Source organism: Nymphaea colorata, chromosome 9 (assembly GCF_008831285.2).
Source record: "Nymphaea colorata isolate Beijing-Zhang1983 chromosome 9, ASM883128v2, whole genome shotgun sequence".
NCBI classification, from domain to species: Eukaryota; Viridiplantae; Streptophyta; class Magnoliopsida; order Nymphaeales; family Nymphaeaceae; genus Nymphaea; species Nymphaea colorata.
Window position 1 is genome coordinate 13558230 of NC_045146.1, and position 23018 is coordinate 13581247.

The 23018-nt window shown below is 36.5% G+C and overlaps 1 protein-coding gene across 6 annotated transcripts; it reads left to right on the plus strand.

Annotated features, from left to right (window-relative positions):
• The first annotated feature begins 379 nt into the window (after positions 1 to 379).
• On the plus strand, positions 380 to 22767 carry LOC116260264 (ADP-ribosylation factor GTPase-activating protein AGD4-like). Of its 6 annotated transcripts, none has more exons than XM_031638454.2 (20): positions 380 to 673; positions 3208 to 3284; positions 4562 to 4662; positions 6219 to 6289; positions 8539 to 8601; positions 9189 to 9233; positions 10755 to 10820; positions 10902 to 10949; positions 11038 to 11133; positions 11216 to 11257; positions 11440 to 11649; positions 11823 to 11954; positions 15862 to 16071; positions 16231 to 16317; positions 16469 to 16744; positions 18243 to 18364; positions 18501 to 18591; positions 20382 to 20827; positions 21335 to 21480; positions 22322 to 22767. In XM_031638454.2, the coding sequence occupies exons 1-19, from the start codon at positions 626 to 628 to the stop codon at positions 21444 to 21446; spliced, it is 2343 nt and encodes a 780-aa protein (XP_031494314.1). In that variant the 5' UTR covers positions 380 to 625; the 3' UTR covers positions 21447 to 21480; positions 22322 to 22767. The 6 variants fall into 6 exon arrangements, with proteins under 6 accessions (XP_031494314.1, XP_031494315.1, XP_031494313.1 ...); XM_031638455.2 differs by lacking the exon at positions 22322 to 22767 and adding an exon at positions 21570 to 21655; XM_031638453.2 differs by lacking the exon at positions 22322 to 22767 and having other exon boundaries at positions 21335 to 21655.
• The last annotated feature ends 251 nt before the right edge of the window (positions 22768 to 23018 follow it).

The following is a 23018-nucleotide window of genomic DNA, read 5'->3' on the forward strand; positions in this document are numbered from 1 at the left end:
GGCATCATCCAGAACATGCCCTAATACTTTTAAATGAAGCTTGGTCACAAATAATATTTTAAGAGATGGAAGCTGAACCCTGATTGCTAGTCTGGCAGCCACAGGTTGCCCAAATTCACCAATTTTTTTGGGTCTAGATAATTTTGTAGTGTCATTCCATTGTCTGGCAGACAATTGAGCTCCATGGAACCGATCTGCTATTTAGTTGTTCAATGAAACCTATAGCTCATTATACATTTACCAAACAGCTTTAGCTTCAATTAATGTGTCTCGGTAGGATCAGATGAATATCGAATTCATATGAATCCGCTGACCAGTTTGTATTTGATAGTCTAACATTTGTTCAAACGGGTATGATCGTGTTGAATAATGGAACCCGCCACGCCTCTAAACTGTATCTGCCCGAAAGATTAACCACAACAGCAAGAAGCCAGGCGGCCGCACGTACGGGATTCCGACGTCTCGCCCGAGACGCACGTGCCGACCAAGTTACACTCCACCTCGATTCAACCCTCCGTAGAATCGTAGATAGATCGCAGATCCAGGAAGCAAGGAAGAGTTCATTTGTTCATCCCTCCCTCTCCTGCTTTATCACTCCTTGTGCACCGTCCTGCGTGTAGCAAAGATGGTGCATTTCCCGAAGCTGGAGGATTCCCCTATGTTCCGAGATCAGGTGGGTTTTGGTGTTCTTTGGCGTCCCCATTTCGTTTTATGTGTTGTATTGCTGGCTAATTGTTATTCCTCCAACTACCATGTTATCTTCTCAACTGTTTTCTTATGCAAACATGTAGTTTCTGCTACCATCTGATTTAAATTGCTGTATTTCAGTGTTCCATTGCTTTATCAATGATCAAACTTCTCGTTTTCTTGTTTACAATTTGGCGCATTTGGCCTCTTCCATGGGTGGTTCCAGGAACCCTGCGACACCATCATCTTGATTTTAGTGTCTCGTGTTTTACAGCGGTTGGTACGTTCCGTAATGGACCTGCGTTATCGTACGTGATTGTTATTGCTGGAAATGATCTACTGCAATCCAGTACCTTGTGTTTCATTTTGTTCCTTTTTTCTATAACCAGGCGTTAGCTGTGTTCTGTCGTACTTCGAGTTTATTCTCTTCGCGGGTCTAAGATTGTAACTATTGTTTTCTGGATTCTCTGTAAAAATTTCTCTTTTCTATGTTGTTTGGTCGCCATTTTGCGTAGGTTGTTAGCTCTATTAATCAATTAAGCGAATATAGCTATTATTGTCAGGCTGTTAGCTTGATTAATCAGTTAAATCAATATCTGTATTCTCTTTCGGTTTCTTCCTTTTTCTGTCATGTCCTTTTTTGATTCATCCATCGTTTAGACAGTATTTCTGCTGCTTCTTCAAGTTCATAGTCTGTCGGCTGTATACGTGACTATGTGGAGCATATATGATAAACCTAAAGACTGATGCAACAGCAGTTGCTATATTTTATATGAACATAAAAAACAGATGGAAAACTTTTTGCTATCACATCATTTTGCATTCGGATGCCCTTGAGTTTCCTAGAATGATCTCCTAATTTTGAGGAGCGATAATGGCAAAAGCCTCTTAAAAGTTAAAAGACCTTTGTGTGTGTGTGTGTGTGTGTGAGAGAGAGAGAGAGAGAGAGAGAGACAGAGAGAGAAGGGAACTAAAAAAGGGGCTGAAGGTATGTTAAAAGGAAGCAATTAAAATGAAAAGGAAATTTAGTGTAAAATTTGACGTTTAATGGTTCAAAACATAGCCTTTTGAGAAAACCTACTTTGGTCGGTCGACTTGGTTGATAGTGCGCCTGACTGACTAATACCTATGGACTAGTTGGTTGGCCAGCGCTTAGGTCAGCTAGGTGCCTAGTGGGACTGTCTGGTCCCTAGGTTAACAACTAAGCTCCTAATCGAGGGTAAAACCAAATGAACGTGATTAGACAGGAAGAAAATTTTGTGTGGCATTTTTTCAGTATGTCATATGAAACCTGTCTTTATTCTACGACACACTTCTTTTTCAGATTTTCTTGAAATTGTTTGGTCCTATAAAGAAAACTGCACATGCATCTGAGAGCTATAAATGAAAATGGATAATGAACATTTCAATTCTAATACGGTTATGTATGATAAACTTAAACTCTTTTCTATGCTAATTGACTGTATAGCCTGCATGATAAAATTAGAATATAAGCAAGAACATAGGCATTAGCACTAGTTTTGGATTGGCCAGGAAGATCCTTTGATACCATTTCCATTCAATAAGCTCTAAATAATAGGTGGGTGCCATACTTGTGTTGAGGATATCTCTCACATATAGGCACGCCCCTGCCATTTTTCAATCCTAAGTCCTGGTTTCTGGCTTTCAATTTTGAGAGCGATTATTGTTGCCCCGATGTTATTCTATGACCAAAGTACTGTGCAAAGGTCTTGATAAAGCAACTGTGTGATGTATATATTTTTGTATGTCTGGCAATTCAAATGTAACGTCCCTAGCTTTTCTTGTGGTGAATATGTTGTTGATTACAGTATTTTCCATAATATCAGAAGAGAATGATTTGTTTATCAAAATTATTGGGTCTATGGCGTGGTTCTTAGTTTACTAAATGGAGGCAGGTGTATTCACATAGTTGGATTGAGAGAACAATTCTTGCAAGGATAGTGTGGTCTTACTGAGTGGCAAAGATGATCTTTTTGAAAAATCTATCTGAAATTTACATACGAGTACAGAAAACACATGCCTAGGTACAAGTGTTATACTGTTTTATTTGTGAAGTATAGACTAAAAATTTATGTTTATGCCTAGCAACTGTTTTTAAGCTTCCATATCTTATGAAAGGCTCTCTGAATCTCCACCTTATGCCCTTGAAGTTTGAAGTTCAACAGCACTCTATTGGTTATTTCTAGTAACTTTTATCTAAACTTAGTGTTGCTGCTGTGTGCTTCCAGTACTTCTTCCTTTTTGATGGGACAGTATTAATATCATGAAGGTCCACCAAGCAAATCTGGTTTATTAGCCATGTTTTATTTTTAATGTGTCTTGTATAGTTATATGGGTTTTCATCTATTTTTTGACTAAACAAGGCTATTACATTGATATTGTTATTGTTGCTTTTCATGTAACCCTGGAGCAACAGAGATGAATATAATTAAATCCGAAGTCCTTTACTCTAACCAAACCTGTAAAACCATATTTTATATTTTTCTCATGGTCACATAGGTCAATTTATTGGAAGAGAATGCAGAACAGTTAAGAGATCGATGCCAAAGATTCTACAAAGGATGCAAGAAGTTCACGTAAGTAATTTGTATTCTCTTCCTTATTTGTCCATTTGTTTATCTGTGCGCTAAATGTGATACGAGTATGCTGGGAGCATTTAAGTAAATAACACACTGGTACTAAAGAGAAAATTCCCGGAGATCTTGGTCAATCTTGGATGGACAGGTGGTAGTGTACTTGATGATTGATATCGATGTTGTAAAAATCTATTCTTGAATCAAAGTGGCTGGGCTGTTGATTAGGTGAATCTGCTGATTACTGATTCAGCTGAACTGGTGGTGAATTGGCCAAAAATATAAAAAAAATATTTTTGAAAAATGAATAGTAAAATTATCTAAAATATAAAGAAATCTTAAATTTTTTTAACAAAACTGTTAGAGGCTGACACATGGCAACCTGAAATCAGCCACCAAATCAAATCAATTTGCCAGTGATTCAATTTAAATTGGCCGATTCAGGCTGATTGTGACGACAGTGATTGGTATTGTAGTAGTAACTTGCTGGATAAACTAGTGAACCACAGTAACACAAGTGATAGTAAATGGCAGCTGGAATATTGAAGGTATCTTTAAAGTCCTATGTGAATACATGGTTTAAGTTATTGGTAATCAGAAAAAAATGCATGTCTTTTGCTAAGTAAGTTTGTGTCATATATCCTGGTAGTGTGATTGAAATACCCTTGTATAGTTGGTCACTGTTAAGGGCATTCTAAGGCAGCATTACATACACTTGTAAAAAGCATTAGTGCTTTCTTTTCTGTCTTCAAATTAGGTTAGATTTCTAACATGTATCAAAGTCATCAGCCATCGTGGGAGCAGAATGACAAGCCTGCTTGGTTTCTTTCTTTCATATATCTACCCAATAAGTTTGTATTCACAAGTCATTAAACTTGTGTGTAATAATTCTGTTAAAGAACAATGATCCAAAAGTTTTCTTTTGGGTCAATATCATCTGCCGTTTTGTGCCACAAGAAAAGTGGGAAGTGCTTGTGTCAACACTTTATTTAAATGGAGTAAAACATTGTTATTTAAGCTGGAGGACTCTAGAACTGAGTCACTTTCCCATAAAACTAAAACAGCTGATTTTTTTTTTTTTCATAATATACATATTTGAATTGTCTTAAAAGGTCTGATGATTTTGAATTTACTAGTTTAGCAATTTGAAGCCTCCACAGATTTCACCCATACGATCATGTCTAAAACTCACATGAAAATCTTTGTAGATGCACAAATATTGATGTTGCACTTGGACTGGATGGTTAACATGCTTATCATCAATATCATCTTCATTTCAGAGTGGTTCTTGGAGAAGCATGCAGCGGTGATAATTCTTTTGCCGACTCACTGGAATCATTTAGTGGTGCACGTGATGATCTCATCAGCATAGCTATTGGAGGTACTTTATGCCCTTGGAACTGCATGTTTGTGCCTTTTATTTTCTTAATTTATTTCATATAATGACACCATTCATGTGCTTTTTTATTTCCAAATTCTAAAAGGAGGTATGAGTACTGGATACCTGAAGCTGTCACCTTTTGTGTCTTAGCATCGAAATCTCAACTTTCTACTGTTTCGTCTTAACTGTTTCTGACGTGCACTGAGGAGACTGAATTAACCCACATATTTGGTGGCAAGTTTTCTTAGGCAAATGTATGCTTTTGTTGCTATTACAAATTAGAGGTCCAACAAGTTGAACTCACAATGAAATCTACCATAAAAAATCTGTTTGTTTGTGCTCTTGATATGACATTTACTTTTCAGATGGTTGATGTAATAATCCCAGCACTTATTGAAGCAGAAAGAAATCACAGTTACTGATTGCATTCTGTCAGTTGGATTAGGTAGGATGAGAGAGTAGGAATTCTGACATATCGGTGCCACAAAAATGATGGTTTGATTTTCTTGCTTGCAATGACCTGATCCAAGTTTACGTGAATAACCAATTCAGGAGTACTCAAGAATAGCCATGCTAGAATTTTATTAGCAAAGGTATGGACTTCCACAAATAAAAGCTTATGGTCAAAAGAGTAGAAACTAGAAACTATAATATCTTGGAGCTTGATTTGATAAAAGCTAATCTATTTTCAAGCTAATGATAAAAGCTCTACAAGTCTTAATTCTTGGTTCATGAGAACCGGCAGATTAGAGGGGTTTCTCTTTAGCAACACTGTCCAATTCAGATATTGGGTTCCCAGGATCAGGCTAATAAAATGTTTGTTCTGTAGATTTCAGACTTGAGACTAAGGATTTCATGGTTGCACAGCTGTAGATGCATTTAAATAAGGCAGAGAACCTTGGAATATACATAATCTTTTACTACAAACAAAGACGTATTTTCTGTCATCTGCATATACTGATGAAATTGTTCATGGTTCATGCATTCCATGAACCTTAAGGTCAAAATATGAACTTAAAGTGTTTAGTGTATGTTATACGGGGAGAAAATTTGTCCTTTTACTAAAAGTGGATTGATATAAAGATAAATCACCTTTTCTGTAGGAAGAATTGAATTGGTTGCTTATCATGGGATTATGTCCTGTTGGCATAATGTCCATGATCTTTAGGTTTACAAACTGGTAGATTTCGTACAACCTTTGCATGCCTGCATAAAAGTGTTATTCTTCAACAATTGGAGTGCAATTGAGTATTTGTGTAACATCTTGAAAGTTTCATCTATCCTTTTGTCTTCAGAACCAACAAAAACATGACACTAATCACTCTTTGGAAAATCTCTGGTGCATTATTCATCAACTTAAACGAATAATTGTAACTAATAAGTTAATCAAACAGACAAAAAATTCCTCCGCTTGTTTTGATGGCTAATAGAAGGTTTAAGTTTATGCAGTACTCATGAAGACTGAACCTCCTAGTACTGTATTATGTGAATGCTATATTACTTTTCTCTACTTATTTTTCTGAATCTTTTACATCTCTTTTTGACTTTTCTGTTAGGTCCTGTTATGTCAAAATTCATCGCAACTTTTCGTGAACTTGGTAGCTACAAGGAACTGCTTCGATCGCAAGTAATCATCTGCTAGTATTTATTTTCTTTATTTCATTTTACAACATTTTTTCGCTGTTGTTATTCTTCTCAAATAGTATATTCAATGAGCACTATGCCATGTAAACATTAAAGACTTTCGTTGCCAAAAAATGAAATAACGGGTGAAAATTTGACAATTTGGCTGGTTATAAGTTCATTCCTTTCAATAACCCGGAACGGTTGTGTAGTCTATAAGCTGCTGGATTAGTACACAAGGTTACCCAAAAGCAGAGCTTCCAGAAAGTATGTGACTCTGATGAGCTACAACTGTTCACACCATGAAGAGAACTGGTTAAGAAAAATTTTCCTTCATGTTGCTGGTTTATCACTAGTTGGAATTTGCCTCAATTTCATGGAAACTGTGTCAGTGTCATATATGTGTCTGCGACTCTGGGTACCTGAGAGAAGTGGTTGATCATGTTCATCATCTTAACTTTTTACATAGCGTTCTAAATGAGTTTTCCTGAAAAAGTTATACTTGAAGCAGAATAAAATAGATGTTAGTTTACCCTTCTTGACTTACAAGATCTGTGTTTAGGGATTTGAAGTGATCCAAACAGGTCTGTTTTCAGTGTTCAACGGATAGTCACAACTATAGGTCTCAGATTTTTGGGTTCCAAAAATTAGAAATAGGAAAAAAAGTTGTGAAAAATGAAACTATGAGTTTTTTACAAATTTTATTACAAAAAATTAAATTATTTGTTAATTTTTTTAAAAATAACAAAAACATTTAAATAATAATTTTTAAAAAACTTTGAAAACTTTATGAGTCTTTGTTTTATTAATTTTTGGCAATATTATCACAATATAATATAGGAGGTATTTGTGGATATGGTTCAACCTTGGCCTTTTCTTTCATAGGAGCTGGCTTGAGACCTTAAATGCTCCCAGCATAAGCATAACCTAAGCCTTGGCTAGGTCATGTGAAAAAGTAAATATTTTAAATATATTTTGAAGAGCAAGGAGTAAAAGATATGCCTGGGCTGTTTAAATATGTGGGCTTCTAAGAATGATAAAGTGAAAAAATTGAATTTCACTATTTAAGTAACTTGTGGAAAATTAATGTCCAGTTCACAACTCTTTCATCTTTGTGTGATTGTAACCATTGTTCTTTGGAAAATCTCAGCAAGGTTTTTTTTTTTTTGGGTATTTTTCAACAAAGTTGTTGTTCTCAGGTAAATTTCGAGAAAATCTTGACAATTTTTAAAAAAATTTAAAAACAATAGAATAATAAGAAACCTTAAAAATTCCTAAAATTAAAAAAATATTAAATCTCAAGGAATAAATTCGTGAGATTTTCATTTTTGGTGAAATTTTCAAAATCTCGTGATTTTTTCCCCTTTTTTTCATTCTATTTGATTTTCTCGTAAATATCGTGAAATTTATGAAAATCTCGTGATATCTGTGACACTAAACCAAAGGCAGACATCATATACTGAAGCTATGCTTGTTACCAAAATATGCACTGCAGGAGAAAGAGATAATAACTTACAACCAAAACAAGAAGCTGTCATAGTGACGTCCCATTAACTGAATGTATAAATGACAGGGGTTTGTGTACAAAATTCTATATTTTATTAACACCTACTGGTATGAAATGACAAATACTTCTGAATTGATGCTAACAGTGGCACCTCTCTCGTTCTCTCTAGATGTGTGTGTGTATCTTGGGGTAACAAAAAATAGTGGGAATAGGGAGTGGGAAAGGATGGTGGTTCCCATTTGTCTCCCTTTTGCCTTATTTTGTATGAAAAATAACAAAGTGGGGATATGTTACTTTGGAGCGTGATGTTGCCTCTTCCTTTGAGAATTAACATAAAATGGAGGGAACTTTCCCACTGCGGAATTTATTAAAACTGCAACTTGAGGGCTGCAAAGTGCTCTATTATGTGTGAGCAAAACTGCTATTCACCTACTGCGGAATTTGTGCCTATTTGGTGGTATGAATTAATGTCAATATAAAGACCACAGAGTGCACAAATAATGTACATATCTAAAGCAGTTACAAGACTTAGAATCTGTAATGTTTATACTGCCACTGAAAACATAGCCTGGTTGTCATTGCTAGACTTGGATAAAGTTATTTTCTTTCTTTGATTTCGTAAAAGCGTGTAAAACAGAAGTTTTGTTATCAATCTGGTAGTCTTGTTTGATAAATGTCACAGGAAAACATTTTGCTGTTATTTTAAGATTACAAAAGTACTCATGATTCATGTGCTGTCTCTATAGGTGGAGCATATGTTAACTGAGCGCTTACTGCAGTTCATGAATGCCGATCTTCATGATGTTAAGGTATTCTATCATCCACTAATCTATCCATTGCAAAAGTGTTTATGGTGCCACTTGTGAATGCATTAGGTTGTCTCTAACCATGAATACATGGTAAAGCTGAGTTTCTTAGACTATGACTCTTCCTGGTGGAAAGAACTTTTGGTGATAGCTGCCAATACCTTGGGTTTCAAGTTAGGACAATTATCCATGGTCACCATGTTAGGGACTGGCTTGTGTAGAAAAGAAAGCGGTACAAGAGCATTCCTATGGTCGAACAGTCTGCAGGCTATAATTTGAAGCATAGTTAATCAGTATATTTCTATATTGTCATATGCCCTAGAAGGATATTCATACCAAGATTGAGGGAATGCAACTGTCATATACCCTGCAGAAAATTTGTTCCTCTCATTTGCTTCTTTATTTGGTCTGGCCTTGGAGAAGGAGTTTCCCCTAGGGTATTTTTTTTTGCCATAAACTGGTAGCAGCCTGCAAAGCCTCAGCTTCGCTGTCACCAATAATAAGTGAGATATATATATTAATTCTTTCTTTCTTCACTTATTATCTGTCCACTGTTAGAATTTCACTTATCTTTTCCATGGCATATGTAGGATTCTCGTCGGCGCTTTGACAAAGCCACACTTGCTTATGATCAGGTATCCTCCCCTTTCTGATAGATTGAGCTTTAGTAGAGATGACCGTCAGAAATCTAAAATTGAAATAAACAGTTCTCAACTTCTTATAAGCAGTTTAAAATATTCTATTTTCTCACATATCTTTTGGCTAAATAGTGGTAAAAACACATAAATGAATCTCAAAAAACACATGCAGTAAAAGTATAGGAAAATGAGAAAACATGCTAAACTTCCTTTTTCAGAACCTTTTACATATGAGACCATGAATATTGTGATAAAACCTTGACATTTTCATTTAGGTCAAATTCTAAGTGTTTGGTGGTATTTTTAGCTATACTTATGAGATTTGTGACTGTGGAAAAGAATTCTTATATACTTGCATCAGCACCAGGGAGAAAAATGGAGTTTATGAGAATAATATTGATAAATCCTCATGTAGGGCTTGGCACATTCATTTAGATTACTTCAAACTCGTTCATCATGTTCTTATATACTTGCATCAGCACCAGGGAGAAAAAAGGAGATTATGAGAATAATATTGATAAATCCTCATGTAGGGCTTGGCACATTCATTTAAATTACTTCAAACTCGTTCATCAGGTCAAGTCATCGTCTGTGCCCCTCCTCATTTGATTAGTTCAAATTTCAGCCTTTCTCCAAGACTACAGGAATCTCATGGCATTCAAAAGCTCCTAACATGGTTATGTGATATAAAAGTACCCAAAATTTTCATAACTCCTGTGATGAACTAAAATCCTGAAAGGGTCTATCAAGAGCTTCCAGGACCCCCTTTATGAGCAGGAAAGGGGATGCCAACTTGAAAGGTCTCTCTCAACATGTAAGGTTGGAGGGTGATGTCCACTTGCATCTAGAAGCTTGTAATCTTCACTTTGTAGCCTTCTTAGGCTCTGATACCATTCTAATAAGGGTGGCCTTTAACCCAATCGCTTTAGTATCTGCAAGGGGTTAATTTAGGAAAGAAAACTGTTCTTGGTTTCATCACTATTTAGATAAATCAATGAGAATACATGGCAAAAGGTTCCTTTTCTTAACTTTATATCTGAAATAATGCATGTTAGTAGATTGGCGTTTTTGTAGCTCTCAAGACTCAAGAGTTAATGGTTCCAATCTTGTTTTCACTTTGTACATTTGTTTTTGAAAGGAAAAAAGTAAGTTTCCGTTCAGGTTTTTACTTTAGCAGAGCTGAATTCTAGCTCAGCCACCCAAGCTTGGCTGTTGTATACCTTGGTTGGCCTGTAATCTTTTCTAATTTTGGTAACTAATCTCAGTTGTCGATACATGGAAAATATTCTAGTGGAGAAAATGAATAGGTCCTATGTTTCCAATGTTTGTGAAGTTCTACAATGTTGACTTGCTTACTTTCTTCAGCTTTTTGATGTACAAATTCTGCATTAAAATAATTGTTCTAGGAGTTAGTAGACCTATTGTGGGAAATGATTTTCTTATTCAAATTTCTCGTATCTTCTTTGAGTACAAGGGGCCTCAGGTTTTCTCAACATTAATGAAGTGGTTATGTCTTAGGCACGTGAGAAGTTTATGTCTTTAAAGAAGTCCACACGACCTGATATTGTTGAAGGATTGGAAGAGGTACATTGCTACTTTACATGACATTAGTTCTTATCACAATCATATTCTTTGACCTTAAGTGTTATCTCATATGGAATGCAGGATCTCCACAATTCAAGGTCAGCATTTGAAAGATGTCGTTTCAATCTAGTATGTTAGCATATTTAACTCCCCTTTTCACTGCTTACATGTGTTTTACTTTCTTTTATGATACACCCTTTTACTTGTTATCTTTCAGATAAGTGCTCTTGCAAATATTGAGTCGAAAAAAAAATTTGAGTTTCTAGAGTCAGTCAGTGCAATGATGGATGCTCATCTACGATATTTTAAACAGGTATTCTCCAGTCCCCTTGTCATGCACTTGTTTGGAGGCTCAAGATTCCCTTTTCACTGACGCACAGTTATTGCATGTTTAGGGATATGAGTTACTACAACAAATGGAACCATTCATTCATGAGGTTATATTACGTGTTCTACTGTAATTTGGATTGTAACTAGTTTTTTTCTGTGTAACTTTTACAATTTGTTCTATTGAGGTCATATGACGTGTTCTACTGTAATTTGGATTGTAACTAGTTTTTTTCTGTGTAACCTTTACAATTTGTTCTATTGACACTAAGTTATTGATTCATGTAACTAGGTTTTGACTTATGCACAGCAATCAAAAGTTGCAGCTCTTGCAGAACAGGATGAACTTGCGAAAAGGATTCAGGAGTTCAGAACCCAAAGAGAACTGCAAAATTTGAGAATAAATAAGGAGCCCACAACAAGTGGAGATGGTATCCATATTGTTGGTTCAAGCTCTTATAAGACAATAGAGGCACTGATGCAGGCGACTGCACATGGTAAGGTAACATCTGGAAACTCTCTGATCAACCTGTCTCAGCAGTTTGAATTTGGGCTATGGATCCCTTTCCCTTATTTTTTATCTTCTTTAGTTGTGATGATATGACATCATTCTGTAAATCTGGAACTCTTTAACTTGCGGCCTGATGCAAGTGGTTTAGTCCGTTCTCTTTTCAGGTTCAGACAATTAAGCAAGGATATCTTCTAAAGCGATCTTCAAATCTAAGAGGTTATTGGAAGAGAAGATTTTTCGTGCTTGACAGCCATGGGACACTGTATTATTATAGGACACAATCAAATAAAAATTTGGTAAGAGTCTTTACTGGGTAAACATAATCATGTCTTTTGATTTAAGTGAGACCAAGTTTGGCATGGTTATATTATTTTTCTGATGAAATGGCTTTTGATAAATACACACTTCATACTGAGCATTCTTTGGAGTAAAGGCTTAGAAGTTAGAACTTTAGGATGAACTTCCTAGGTACACATATTGCTCTGAGCTGATAAGTAGACTGCCTTTTTATCCCAGCTCAAGGTGACATTCCGGGAACATGTGATAATTGCTATAGTCCAAATTATCCCTAAGGAGTTCAGGTTGAATGCTAACAAATTGCTCCATTGACACAACTGAACAAAGCATGTTGAGTTCAACAAAGTTGAAGTATGGAATGGGCATTATGTTTGACGTTAGAACCGTTGGATATTGAAGGTGTCAAAAATCAATATGTTGTCACGAACTAGAACTTTTCTATGGTATTAAAAGGATAAATTTATTTGAAAAAAATTATAAGTTCAGTACGGGACATGGAAATATTTGTCTTATGTAGTTACTGACAAAATCTTGCCTGCCTCTTGGAAGTTCCACGTCATCTTTGTGGTTAAATTTGTTAGTTGAAATTATTTTCTTTCAACAAGACATAATTACTCTTAAAGAAAGAGTGGCATGGTTTAAATGGAAGTTTAGAAGTATTTTCAGAAAACATTTAGCTGACTACTTAGCTGCTCACAGCTGCTAACACTGGTTGACTTAAGAGGAGGGTGCATTGTCTTAGAACTTAGTAGTGCTAGTGTGAGGGACCAAGGTTGAGCTTGTCAATCACATTTAGATGAACGTGAGGATGGATTTGGAAAATCCCCCAGCAAATCCAAATTATGATCTTAGTTGTTAAGGTGTCGCCTAGGCGACGCTTAGTCGTGGACTAGGCGTGAGTCCACAGCCCTCTATGTCACACGGGTACGGGTGCCGGTACGGGTACTGGTGCCGGTACGGGTACGAACCATTTTCAAAAAATTTGGGTACGGGGGTATGGCCGTACACACACGCGGCATTATATATATATATATATATATATATATATATATATATATATATAATTATATAATATATATATCAAAAATTTTCAAACAGAATAACATATGTACACATATATCAAAAAATTACAAATAAAATAGCATATTCATAAATCATTATCCAAATCAACACATTTCAGAAACGAACAACATAAACTAACAACAAAGTTGATTGTAAACAACATAACATACAGATGCTTCAAAGAGGGAACCGACTGCAGGCGACAAACAAAAGAACCCACTCAAAAAAGAGAGTGAAATCAACACATTTCAGACAAGAACAACATAAAACGAACAACATAATATGCAGATGCTTCAAAGAGGGAACCGACTGTAGGGGACGAACAGAAAAGATGATTCAGGAAAAATAAAACGAACAAAAAAAAAGGGAAAAGCACTGCAGGCGACGAACAGAACATAGGATTCAGAAAAATGGCGACGATGGAAGGCTCAGCCAAGAAAAGTGTCGTCTGTCGACCATGCACGACCACTGTGTTTCAGAAACTCGATAGAAATGGAGAAAACGATGAAAAAAAAGCTAACACCATCGCCGGACGCTGCCTGCCTTCGCCGTTCCCTGTCGTTCGCCATCGCCTGCCGTTCGTCGGGTGAAGATGGAAGTGGAACGGCAGAAATGAAACGAAAAAGGTAGGGTTCGAACAATTTAACGTTAAATTCATCCTTTAAAACCCTTAAAATGGACATATTTGAACTCGGTCAACTTTGACCGTATCCAAAAATGGACGGGTACGGCCTCCGGTGCGTTAACCGTACCGGGTACGGTCAACGCCTCAAATTGGCGTACCGGATACCGTACCCATACCGGTGTCGTACCGGTACCGGATGGCTACTCCTCCTTTGGAGGAGTACCCGTGTTACAAAGACAGCCCTTGCCTAAGTCTCAAATTGGCGTACCGGATACCGTACCCGTACCGGTGTCGTACCGGTACCGGATGGGTACTCCTCCTTTGGAGGAGTACCCGTGTTACAAAGACAGCCCTCGCCTAAGTCCATGACTTAGGCGAGGAGTTTGGTGTTGGCGCCTAGGCACACCTAGGCTGGACTAGGTGTCAGCACGCCTAGTCCATGCCTTCAAAGTGTTTTCTTGTGTGTTTTCTGTTCAAAGTATTTGTTGTGTGTTTTCAAAGTGTTTCCTGGGTGTATTATGTATTTGAAAGTGTTCAAAGTATTTTTCTGTGTGTTCTACCAGCATTTATCTATGAGTTCCATATTTGTTTGTGTTTATATTATAACTTGGTACATCAGTGAAACCTTTTATGATAACTGGTTTCGTCTTCTAACTCTCCATACTTTGAATGCAATCCTATCAATTTTGGTAACTGATTTCTTCTTTTATCTCTCCATACGTTGAATGCAATCCTATCTCTATTGTTAAATGTTATGAGAAACTAAACTCCATAAACAGAAAATTGTTGAAAGCCTGGCATTTGATCAGAACCGACTATAGCCTGGCATTTCACTATTTGTCAAATACAACTTGAAAAACCTATTTCTCAATGCATTTGACCAGACCCAACTATAGCCTGACATTCACTATTTGTCAATGCATTACACATTTTATTTTGCTGTTTGATAAGTTGATTTTGACTAATCCTAACTTAACACATAAAACATAAAGCTAACATTTTAGAATTAAAAATAACTAAGCAAAATTGCAACGACTTTTGAACACCTTTTTCAGGCTAGCCCGTGCCTAGTTAGTGCCTAGCCGCCTTGACAACTAAGATTATGATTCATTGCAAAAATTGTGTTCAGTGTGCTGATACTATTGGAGTGAGTAGCAAAACTGTTTTTAATTTTGAGGCAGAGAGCATCAGACCTTAATTCTATTCACCTGTAACAACCTGACAAAGAACTAGCCCAACCATTCAATTTATCAGGACCTGACCTTAGCGTGCCACAGTCTGTCATTCAGAAGGGCTAGAAAATAGGTAACAAGGTAATAATAAAGCTCATATACATATATGAACATGGATCTCTATTAAGTCCTCAGATATGAGATTGTTTACAATTTTTGGAGCCATAATGAGATTTGCGAAAGTTCTAGGCATATGAGGCTTTGGCTTTAAGAGAAGAGAAGATACTAAGGCTCAAAGATGAGCTCAAAAAGGAGCCCGAGACAAACTTATACAGTTCCAGGTCATGCAAATGCTTGATATTCCAGAGAAAGTATTTGACACTTAAAAAGTAAAGTTTATAAGGAATAATGCTTGACAAAGCACAATTTCATGAAGGGTGAGAACTAGCCATTGGACTAGTCCAAAGACTCCAAACATTCCTTGGTTAAGTTCTAATAACCAAGACACCATTTAAGGTAGTAATCAGCCTCAGGTACACATAGACGTTGCCCAAGCTATTCCCCACCAATATCCAGCAAGGAAAAGAGGAAAAAAGCAAAAATAAAATGCTCAGGAAAGGTGCCTGTACAAACTTGCTCAATGAATAAGCAATGCGTAGCAGTGCACAAACAAGCATTCGTCACCTTAATGCTCAATATTGCAGAAAAGGGCACTCAAATAGCAGATCCTACTGATTAGTAATGCTTGTGAAAGCATGATTCCACAGAGTGGTGGATTTATACAAGAAAGGTGACAACTGGCCATCGGGCCAGTGCCAACCTCTCACTTGCACATGTTTTGTGATTGAAATGCCTTTATAGCAAGGGGAAAAGTACAGAAGAAGTTTGAAAGAATATACTGAACACAAACACACAAGAAAGATTATGCTTTTAAGATGATTTTTTTGACTGCTACATAAAGTGCTGGTCACTTATTCCTTGAATTCTTACCTTCCCATGCACTCTGTAAGTTTTCTGTTTTCTAGTCATTGGCTTTTTGTTCTTCAGGGTCATCTATCTCAACAATCAGCAGGAATATCAGAAAGCAGCATGTTTGGTAGATTCAGATCGTCTCGCCCAAGGGCATCTTCAATGGATGAGAACCTTGGCTGCCATACGGTGGATCTCCATACCTCCACCATAAAAATGGACGCAGAACAGTCAGATTTGCGTTTTTGCTTCAGAATAATTTCTCCTGTGAAAACATATACTTTGCAGGTACACAATTGAGCTTTTCTTTCTTTAGAAGAAAGAAAGAAACTCTTCTTTCATCTCTTTAAATATTCTTAGCCATTAAGTGTTTGACTTCAAATGGAAACGGTCCCGAACAAAATGTAAAGTATGGACTGATGTCCAAATGGATGTCGAGTTCTGCAGGCAGAAAATGGAGCAGATCAAATGGATTGGGTCGATAAGATCACTGGAGTTATAGCATCACTTCTGAATGCTCCATTACCTCTGGAGGTTGTCTGCGATATGACTTTTTTCATCTTTATTTGATTTAGTTTCTGCAACATGAGCCTCTACACATTGATTTTCAACATGAACTTCTAGACATTATTCCTTTTGTGCACATAGCTGCATCCTAACAGAACATTACATGGATTACTAGCAGCATGATCCTGGAAAGCTGGATATGATGCATAACAGCTTTGATGATGCATGTGGTTCCAATTCTGCAAGGTTAGACAGTCGTGCAGGCTCAGAGGATGGGGTGGTCACACTTCAGGATCGCAATGGTGTTGCCAGGGTTCTTAGAAAAGTTCCTGGAAATGATGTCTGTGCAGAATGTGATGCCCCAGAACCTGATTGGGCATCACTGAATCTTGGGATTCTTCTTTGCATTGAGTGCTCTGGTGTTCACCGGAATCTTGGGGTTCATATTTCAAAGGTGTGATTCATTTTCTAATTCTTTGCTTAGCATTTCTTTGCAGTTGTAACCTGCACATTTGTTTTTAAGTTCTCTCTTTCTGTCTCTTTCTCACACACTCACACACGCATGTATTAGGGCACATATTTTCTAAAACCTTGAAAGTTTTTCAAGTGTCAGTAGCAGGACGTTCTGTCAATGGGGGAAGCTTTTCGGTGACAATACCTGGAGATATCAGAAGTGAGAATGCTGACATGGGTAACGAGAACTGTGAAAGACACAATTGCCTGCCAGTGCCAGGGTTTCTGTCTTCAGTCAATCACGAAAAATTGTACATACAATGTAATTGGGATTTTATAGTCCAAGTTGTTTTCAACCAATCGCATGTGTCCTCAGAAAACTCTAATCAAACCTTTGGCTATCAATTTGGACCAAAAAACTATGCTTCTCCGAGGCTACAAAATTTGATGCATTTTTCAGCCATTATTTTTCAAACACCAAAAAGAAAGTTTGGTACATATTGGATTCCAGTAATTTATAGGTGGAACTCCACGAAAAAAACTGCATGTCATCTCTGTGGAATTGGATGGCAAAAGAATGAATGGGTAAGTCATACGTATGATACAGATGAGCAACAGTACATTTAGTGCTTGTGAAAATGTCAATAAATGCTGGATGGTTTTAATGCATAAAATAAGGCATAAAGTAAGAAATATTTTTCTGGGAATGCAGTTATATTTTTTGGCAATAATTTTCAAATAAAGATTGTGATAGTTTTGAAGTGCTGTTTCTTCTTTTCAAATATCCTTGTTAACATGAAATGTTGATTTTTCTTTAAAAAAAAAACTGCTTAAGTTTCTTGAAGTAACAAAAACATGCTCAAGTTTCAAAAAATGTTAAAAATGGCAGCCACGTCAATGAATATTTTTAGAACTTAAGTGTGGCTTTATTTTTTACCAAAACTTAACTTCCTTTCTGATAATATTATTGAAACAGCTTCTGTTACAAAAATACTATTAAGAGTACATCTAATCTTGGTGTTTTCTTGTAACATAATGATCGCCACCCACATCTGAACTTCAGTAAGAACTCGTTTGGTTTTTGTTGAAATTCTGCCATTAGTACATCTAGCGCTAAACTTTATTACAATTATTGCACATCAATCTCTTCTCAAATTGTCAGCTTTTGTACTAATGGAACTGCAACATAGCATGACAAACTGATTAAGATTTTTTCTTCCAATTCTTCATGAATATGAACCTATCCTTTGACTCAAATGAAAATACTCAATTTGTGCTTATGGTTCATCCAGAAACATCAGATATTTAACATATTATTATTACATCATCAGTTTTGTTTAATGCAGATTTATCCTAACATAAGCTGTAGTTTGTATTTTTTTTTTTTTTCGAAGTGATTATAATGCATGGTGTATTCTATGGCTTGTCCACTTTTCATCGTAAGTTTCTTATTTGTACATCCCCTGGCATATCACATTATCAGTCCATCTCCACTGCAGGTCAGATCCTTGACATTGGATGTCAAAGTTTGGGAACCTGTTGTCATTGATTTGTTCCATCATTTGGGTAACAGATTTTGTAACTCTGTGTGGGAGGAGCTCCTTCTAATTAACGAAGAGAGGTATGTCATACCAAGTCAACATAACATGTCATCCGTGGATGAGTTTTGGCTAAATTCAGACGTTGACAGCTGCAACCTTTCACATGAATGATCTCATGCTATGCAACAAATAATCTTTTAATCGACTGACTTGCAGGAAACATGATTCAGATATAAATCTCGCATTTGTTAGCAAACCTGTTCCAAAGGATCCTCTACCCCAAAAGGAAAAATATATCCAATCTAAGGTATGTCTCTTTAGTTCTACTTTTTCAGGCATTGGCAGTTTGAGCATCACAAGGATGAAAAATAATCCTTTTTTTTTTCGCGTACATCCCAATCCAACATACGACAACCCCAAAAGTAAAAAAACCTAGAAAATTGCTCGATTTTTGGATCATGAAAAAACTTTCTCTCTCTATATATATGTAATTCATTTATTATTGGGTCTCATATTGCCACTTGAAACTCATGCCTGCAATGTTTTTGAAAAAAATTGACGTGATCGATGTGATTTCATGTGCAACACCTAAATGCCAGTTCGCGAGAACTTTTCAAATCTTAACTTTTAAATCTGCTGTCCCATATGACATAAAAGTAGACATTGTTACGAGGTGTGACATAGAAATGAAGGGCACAAAATGTGATTTCATAACTGATGTTCGAAGGTAGAAATTTGATGCTGTTGATCCATATCTAAATATTAATTTGGATTAAATGGGTTGAATCATGTCAGAATAACTTGGATTACTTAAGCCTGAAGTGTCTAGTTTAGCATGGATATGCTGGGCATATTCATTGACTGTAAACCCATGAAAGTATTTTCTATGCAATAAGAAACATGATTAAGAATGATTTTTGGTCTTGCCACATATTGCTAGTTTCAGTAAAACAAACACTTGTAGGTTTGTGTGTGTGTGTTTTTTTTTAAATTAATAGTTTAGAATCTGGATGGTTGCTGATTACTTCCCTGCACATGCATACAGGCTAATTTCATCTGGTTGCTCAATGACGTGTAGGTCTAGTGGCTGTCTGGCCATTTTATCAAATTCCAGTTCACAAATCCAACCAAACAGATTTGGTCGACTTACCCAAAATTATAAATCTGAAGAAAATTTTAACTCTGAAGAACGTTCCACCAAAATCCAACTTATAGATCAGACTTTGCAAGGAACAAAAAGTCAATGGTTTTAGATTTATCAGCCACAAAATCCAATCCACAGAATGCATTTTGGTCATTTCACCTTCGTGATGGTTCATTTGCTAATAGTCTACTTTTTGACAAAAAAATATGATCTTTTTTTGAGGATAAAATACTGGAAAAATTGTTGGACTATTGATTTAAGAGCATTACAAAAACCTAACAGAACAAACCACATCCATATAATCACTTGTGCCAAAAAAGAGGGCAATGCCATATCAGTTGTCATATTTTTTGTAGCCAGTCGACTATAGAAAAATAAGTGAAAAGTGAAAATTGATAAAAATGGACTGATAAGTACAGTCTCAAGATGGGTGCAACCAGTTCCATTTTGAGAATGTACCGGTCAGTTCTCTAACTTTTAACATTTTTCTGTTATTTTTATATAGTCTACCTTACGGATGTGATCTTCACATCCAAAGCATTACAAGTCTAAAGAAGTGTTGCTTTTTGAATGTCCAAGTAAGATTTAAAAAATCAATAAATCAATGGTTTGACATGTTTTTGCTTCTAAAGCTCATCTTACATGTCTAAAAACTGATTTTTATGTCGATCTTTATGTTTCTAAACAGGTACATCACATCTCTATGTTGTTTGTAGAAAAAAATTAAAAATCTAGGATCTGGTCTGACCAGTCTCAAAATGAGACTGGTTTAACGCATTTAACTAGATGAGATGAGACATGTGTTCAGTTATATGTTTGTTAAATTCATTGCATGATTTTCGGTACCATAGTGTTTGGGATTATTTTATCGATCGAGTTGGTTATCAAATGATTTTGGCATTTTTGCATCTTCTGTGTGATATCATTTTCTTTAAAACATTGATCTTTTGCAGTATTCAGAGAAAATTCTGATGAAAAAGTCAGATAACTTGGAAATGAGTGCACGTGCCCTACTTATCTGGAATGCTGTTGAAACAAATGATATACAAGCCCTATACCGCCTGCTGGTTGCTTCAGAAGCAAGTAGCAAGACTATCTATGACCTAGCCTTTGCAAATGAGCTGTGTCACCCTGTAGAAATGTCTGACTTGGATGGGCACAGTGATGAGAAGAAAAAAAAGTATGATCCAGCTTTTTGTCCAAACCTTAGGGCATCTGGGAACTGCTGGCACGGTTGCTCCTTGATGCATTTAGCTTGTTATGGGGGTGAACTTGCCACTGCAGAACTGTTGTTACAGTTTGGTGCAGATATAAATGCTCGTGATTTTCATGGGAGAACTCCTCTTCACCATTGCGTTTCTATGAGAAACAATCAGTTTGCAAAGTATCTAATGCGAAGGTGGGTATATGCTTGACTATCCTTATTGATGGTTCAGTTTTTGTCTTTCCTTTTTTGTTTGCTTAAGCAAGTACTATGGATGTTTAATATATGAAGATTATGTTCCATTAACTTCTGAAGTTCTGGGCAAATTTCCTGCCAGCAGCACAAAGGTGCTTTTCTTTTTTAATGGGAAAAACACTTTTAAACTGAGAAAATGTGCTTCATACTTGAAGATGCCTAGTTATTGCTATTTTTGGCTTGTGAAGAGTATTTCAAGACTCACTACCAAATAACAGCTGCTGGCATAATGTGGCGACCTTAGCTGAAATTCTTCTTGTGCTATAGGACTTCCAATGCAGCTCTCCAGACCCTAGAATTTGCTTGTTCCCCATTTCTCGAGTTCCCCATTTCTCGAGTGTCAGGCGAACAGTAGACCAACTATGGGACCTTTTTGTGGACAGATATTGATTATGACGTAGTAGACTCATATTGATTCAAACATTTTCTTTTTCTTTTATTATACAGAGGGGCGCGCCCATCAATTAAGGATGCTGGGGGCCAATCTGCGCTAGAAAGAACCATGGAGCTTGGAGCAATTACCGATGAAGAGCTTCTAATTCTTCTCACAAATGAGTGAAATATTGTTCGAGTTCACATTCAGAATATTTATTGTAAGTAAATGTTTCAATTTCATGCCTTTTTTTTTAAGAAAAATACAGAGTCCTACTCGACGATTGAAATTTAATGATGTTCGGTGCAGCAATGTACAACCCGCCCTACAAACTGAGCCGGTTTACTTTTGTGAAATATGCCAATCAGCGAATAGAATTCCTAATTTCTATAGCATATACAAATGCAGCATGTCTCTCGGCCCAAACGAGGGAGCCGAATTCCCTACCGTCTTTCTATCTCCCTAGGGTTTAGGTTTGCTTTTGGTATCTCTAGTAAGACACCTTTGTTATGCTTCAACTTGCATATTGACTGCCTACCAGCCTCCGCTTCATAGTTGTGTTGGTGTATGTTTGTATACATAAATTTTTTTTTTTTTCAAAATTCTCTAGTGCATGATAACTTGGAGGAAGGTCTCAGAAAAACAGCATCCTAGAAACTAAGAAGAAGAAGACTGAAAGTATATTTTTCTACAACAATTTTCTAGTAACAACATGAACGAACAATTGGGGGAAAACGTAGGTGGTGTCTATTCTTGTCACTGCTCCCGCAGTTGCGCATTCGATCATGAGGGCATAGTGATACGATTGTCCGCATTTTAGTAAGATGTTTCTATAGTGAAATGTTGTCATGCTCACCATAAACTGCTAGAGTTCCTACTCTTTATAGACGTTTTCCATTTGCTTGCTGCAGCATACTGCTTCCTCGAATATCATAATCTATCTAATGCAATGTTTTTTTTTTTTTTGTCCCCCAAAAGTCATTCCTCCACTGTCGGTGTCCTTTTCATAAGGGTAGAAATTGAACTGAGCAGATTGAGAAATTCCTCATTTTGCCTTTCAGAAGGGAAATCTCCACGCTGCTTTTGATCTGCTACTGTGGATTCAAGCGGCTTATTACATAAGAAAATAATTCTTCTCCATCAGCTCTTTCCCTCACCAGCCATCCACAAAATTCTTCCATTAGGTAAGCCTAACACATGCTACCTCTACGTTTCTAAATATTGTAATAGCACCTAAGTTGCCTGTTTCACATTAACACCTTGTTGAGAAAGGAGATTATGTAGGCCACACAAATGGTCTTTGCCACCCTGGTGATTAATGGTACAAATGAATGGTTGTGGTGAAGTCTCACTTTCAAGTAAAATTTTTTAAGTGGAGTCAAGGAGAGAGCCGTATGGTTATAGGTATAAAAGCAAGGTCACATTCTCAAGGTCTGGAGTACAGGGAGCCTGATCATAATCAGGAGCTATGAAAAGACTCTGTATTCGCCAATAATAGTTTTGGATCCTACCAATAATGGTTAGTTGTCTGAATTCAGCAAAGAACCGTGTAAGGAATAATCTGTGATGTACATTTTAAGAGCAAACATGAAATAGTGCTCTGGAAGATGAAATGGAGAATAGAAAATTTGATGATTCTAGAAACTTATTCGTACATGCTAACAACCTAAAAGAAATTTGAAAAGGTTGTTTTTGGTATGCCCTTTTATTATTTTAGTCCAATTTAGTCACGCTTCCAATCTTTGCAAAAAGTTTCCA